Below are 3,817 nucleotides of genomic sequence, written 5' to 3'. Positions count from 1 at the left end.
ATTTTTTCCAACAACGTGGATTTTTTTTTAAAATTTTTAAAGATTTTTTCCAACAATGTGGATTTTTTAAAGAATATTTGTCTAACCACGTGGGTTTTTTAAAGAATATTTTATTCAGCAACGTGGATTTTGTAAAAAAATAGTTTTTTCAACAACCTGGATTTTTTAAGAATATTTTTTCCAACAACGTATATTATCTTATTTTTATAAAAATATTTTTCAAGGACTTGGATTTTTATAAAAATATTTTTCGAGGACGTGAACTTTGATTAAAATAATTTTCAAGGACGTGAATATTTCTCAAGGACGTGGATTTTTATAAAAATATTTTTGAAGGACGAGGATTTTTTAAAAATATTTTTTAAGGACGTGGATTTTTATAAAAATATTTTTCAAGGACGTGGATTTTTATAAAAATGTTTTTCAAGGACGTAGATTTTTATAAAAATATTTTTCAAGGACGAGGATTTTTATAAAAATTCTAGCGGACCCGGCGAACTTCGTCTCGCCCCAATTTTAAGCCTTCAGACAAACTTTAGAGTAATAATACGACACAAATGTTTAAATTTTCAATATGATTTATTTGATGTAATCAATAGAGAGCGATTTGATGAACAATGTTTTTGGTTTTTGTTTTTCCGGCGCAAAAACAAATAACGAAGACGGTTTCCCAACACGCGAACATGCAACGCATAGCTGACCGTGCGAAGAACAGGGAAATTCAAGATTAATCCCACAGACTTCGAGTGATTGGCCTTGCGATTTATTGATTGTCATCGCAAATGCCAGTCGAACGGGGAACTGAATCCGCTTGAATTGGAAAGGAAGGTCTGTTGGAATAATGGAAATTCGTGGGATAAGGACTTCCTCTCCTTTGAATTTGCCCTTGATGATTGTCGCCTGAATCACATTGTTCATTAGGTTTTTGACGGACAGCCGCGTACCGTTGCACAATTTTGGAGGATTGAGATTCCGCAACATAATTATGACCGATCCCACCTTCAGCTGTAAATTATGCGGGGGAGTTCCTGGTATATCAAGCGAGTTCAAGAATTCCGTCGGGTAGTTAGTCGCTTCATTTTGATCGGTTACGGAGTCAACAGATTTGTACGTGTGCAGTTGCCCTGCGATTTGACTGAATAATTAAGTTTAAGCTATCCACGTCCTTATTCTTCGCTGCTAGTATTGCCCGTTCAGCAATCCAATCGAGATTTTTGTAATTTTGTGGAATGCCGGGGAACACTTTGCTGATGAGTTCCTCCTTGGACGATGTGAATTCACAAAAATTTTCAGGGAACGATATCAATCCAGTCGAAACATCAATAGGAATATGGCCGTTGCCAAGCTCCAGCAGTTGTCTCGAAAATTCAGCAGCCGATGGGTCGTTCTGCAATGCGACTCTCATGTTTGTGGTCAATTGCAACTTCTGGACATGCCGCCACAAAAACGAAGATTTTAGGCATGCGTTAAGTTCATCAGCAGCAGAAGATTTCGGGATGACGGGAAGTGTTTGACGGAAATCTCCGGAGAGCAATATCAAAGCCCCACCAAATCGTCTTAAATCACCTCGTAGATCCTTTCCTGATTTTGCATTCTCGCATCAATTTGCCTGTCGCCGAATTCTTGCTTATTGGGCACGTTGGATCGTCAACTGTGTGATGATTCATCGGGAGCTTCAAAGCGGAATGTGCAGTTCTACCGCCTTTCAACAATGTGGCAGCAATTCCAGAAGATACAACAGCTAACGCACTTTGTGATCTTGACCGAATCAACGAAATGACGAATGTATTGCCTGTCCCACCTGGAGCATCGAGAAAGTAAATGCCTCCTGTTCCATCGTCAACAACCTTCATTAGAGAATTGTACACGTTCTTCTGTTCGGGATTCAATAATGGCACATTTGTTCGGACTCTTTCGGCGAGCTCATCTCGACCGTAGGTTTTCTCTCGTTGCAATTCGGAATTGAATGCATGGTGGATCGAACGATTGGGCGCTGGCAATCCTAATGTCGACAGGAGACTGCCGCACATGAGCAAGCACATGTCTTCGACCAGAACTAAAACTTCGTTGCGTATCTCTTCGTTAATTTCAAGATCGAAATTCAAAGTTGTCGTGCGAACTCTGTGCAAAATGTCGTCAGCCATATCGTCCTTGTATTTGTCAAATAATGCGGTTGGATTCGATGGATTACATGTGGCTATGATGATCGCAAACAATGTACGAATTTGATTCGCTGGCGCAGAAACAATTGAATCGGCGAGCGTTAAGTCCCAATGTGAATCGTTTTCGAGCAAATTCAAACGTTGGCAAGCCTCCCGAAAAGTGGCGCACAGCACACCATCCACAGTACGAAGGGAATCGAAGGATGTGGGGCCTCTAATGTTCAGCAAAAGCAAGCGAAGATAGAAGCATTCGTCTTGGCGTGGATGAACTGTGTATATTCGTCCGAGGGCATCAGTCGAATAAACATCAGCAAAGCCAGCAACAGTATCACCTTTTTTCCGGCGTTGGAATTTCTTCGATGCAGCGTTCCACGTGTAATAGCGTGGCATTTCAGAATAGAGTAAAGTCCTTGCGAATGGATCGCTTTGGCATGTCGAAAAGAAATTTGTTAATGTTGTCGCTGGTGGTCGTTCTGCTCTTAGCGCTGCATTTGCTTCTGTAAAGTAGACACGCTGACCGTTCTCCAAGTGAACTGCCAAATGTACTAAAGTCGGGTGACGTTCGTGTATCGGAAATGAAAACAGCCGCCAAATTGCCTCTTTGCAACTCACGTAACGTCCAATTTGAAATATCGTCACCTCGTCGTTTGCGTTTGGATTAGCAATACCAAAGACCGCCATGTCGCTCCCTTTGTTCACATATTTGCAAACGTATTTTATGGCTTTGATTGAGTTGCAGTACTCAACATTGCAGTGCGTTGAGAATGTTTTTGACAAAAGCGGACAATATGGAACGATCCAGCGGTTATCGACGACGACATCGTTTCCTTTCACCTTCATCACGATGGATCTACCATTATCACTTGGAGAACGACGCCGATACAACGGATATCCGTCCATTCCACTGATTGTGTCAGTTACGAAGGGACGGGGAAAACGCTTTGTGCAATTTCCGTTTTCCATGCACGGTGAGGCTTGGTTGTGGACTCCGCAAGGACCATGGGTCATACTCGTTGTCACAACGGAATGGAGCTCTGTATCAGTTTCTGGGTCTGGTATTTCTGCAGAAATTATCGAATCAATATGATCTGGTCGGATCTTTTCGAACATCCAAAGCAGAATGTGCACGCTTCTGCCATTCAACTGAGTACATCCAACAACGAACTACGCCAAAAACCTTTTGCTTAACGATTAAATCCATGAGTACCCTGAGCTTTTGCTTGAATACTCGTGCAATGAGGTCGTGTCGGTCGTTGGATGTTTGTCCTGCCAGCAACAGATTCGTAATTTCAGGCCATTTAGGATTGCAAGTAAATGTTATGAATAAATCCGGTCGTCCGTAATTCCGCACGTACGTCATCGCGTCTTGAGCGTACTCATGCATATGGCGCGGGCTTCCAACATAAGTAGCTGGGAGAATGGTCAAACTACCGATGCTGGTCGCATCTCATTCAGTAGATATTGCGTCCCGCAAGTGAATATACTCGTCTGATCGTAACTTTGACTGATTATGACGAAGGAAATTGAGTCGCTCCGTTTCCACCTTGACGTACATGTCGACGGAGAACTGTTGAAACAACCGGCCATATCTCAACAGATGATTGTCAATTTCTTCCCGAATCATAAATCTGAACGCATAGAAATTCATGGAGCTG

General features: G+C 42.0%; 1 protein-coding gene across 1 annotated transcript; it reads right to left on the bottom strand.

Moving 5' to 3' along the window:
* Nucleotides 1-1,562: 1,562 nt before the first annotated feature.
* LOC141392077 (uncharacterized) lies at nt 1,563-2,843 on the bottom strand. Its single transcript, XM_073965034.1, has one exon. It carries the CDS (start codon nt 2,841-2,843, stop codon nt 1,563-1,565), a length of 1,281 nt encoding a protein of 426 aa, XP_073821135.1.
* Nucleotides 2,844-3,817: the final 974 nt, after the last annotated feature.

Source organism: Musca autumnalis, unplaced genomic scaffold (genome assembly GCF_047663935.1).
Source record: "Musca autumnalis isolate F117 unplaced genomic scaffold, ASM4766393v1 scaffold_2, whole genome shotgun sequence".
Taxonomy (NCBI): Eukaryota; Metazoa; Arthropoda; class Insecta; order Diptera; family Muscidae; genus Musca; species Musca autumnalis.
This window is presented reverse-complemented; position numbering and strand designations above follow the sequence as displayed.

What these genes read in the sequence shown, in the direction of transcription:
- LOC141392077 (XM_073965034.1), bottom strand. Translation starts at nt 2,843, where the DNA reads ATGGCGGTCTTTGGTATTGCTAATCCAAACGCAAACGACGAGGTGACG.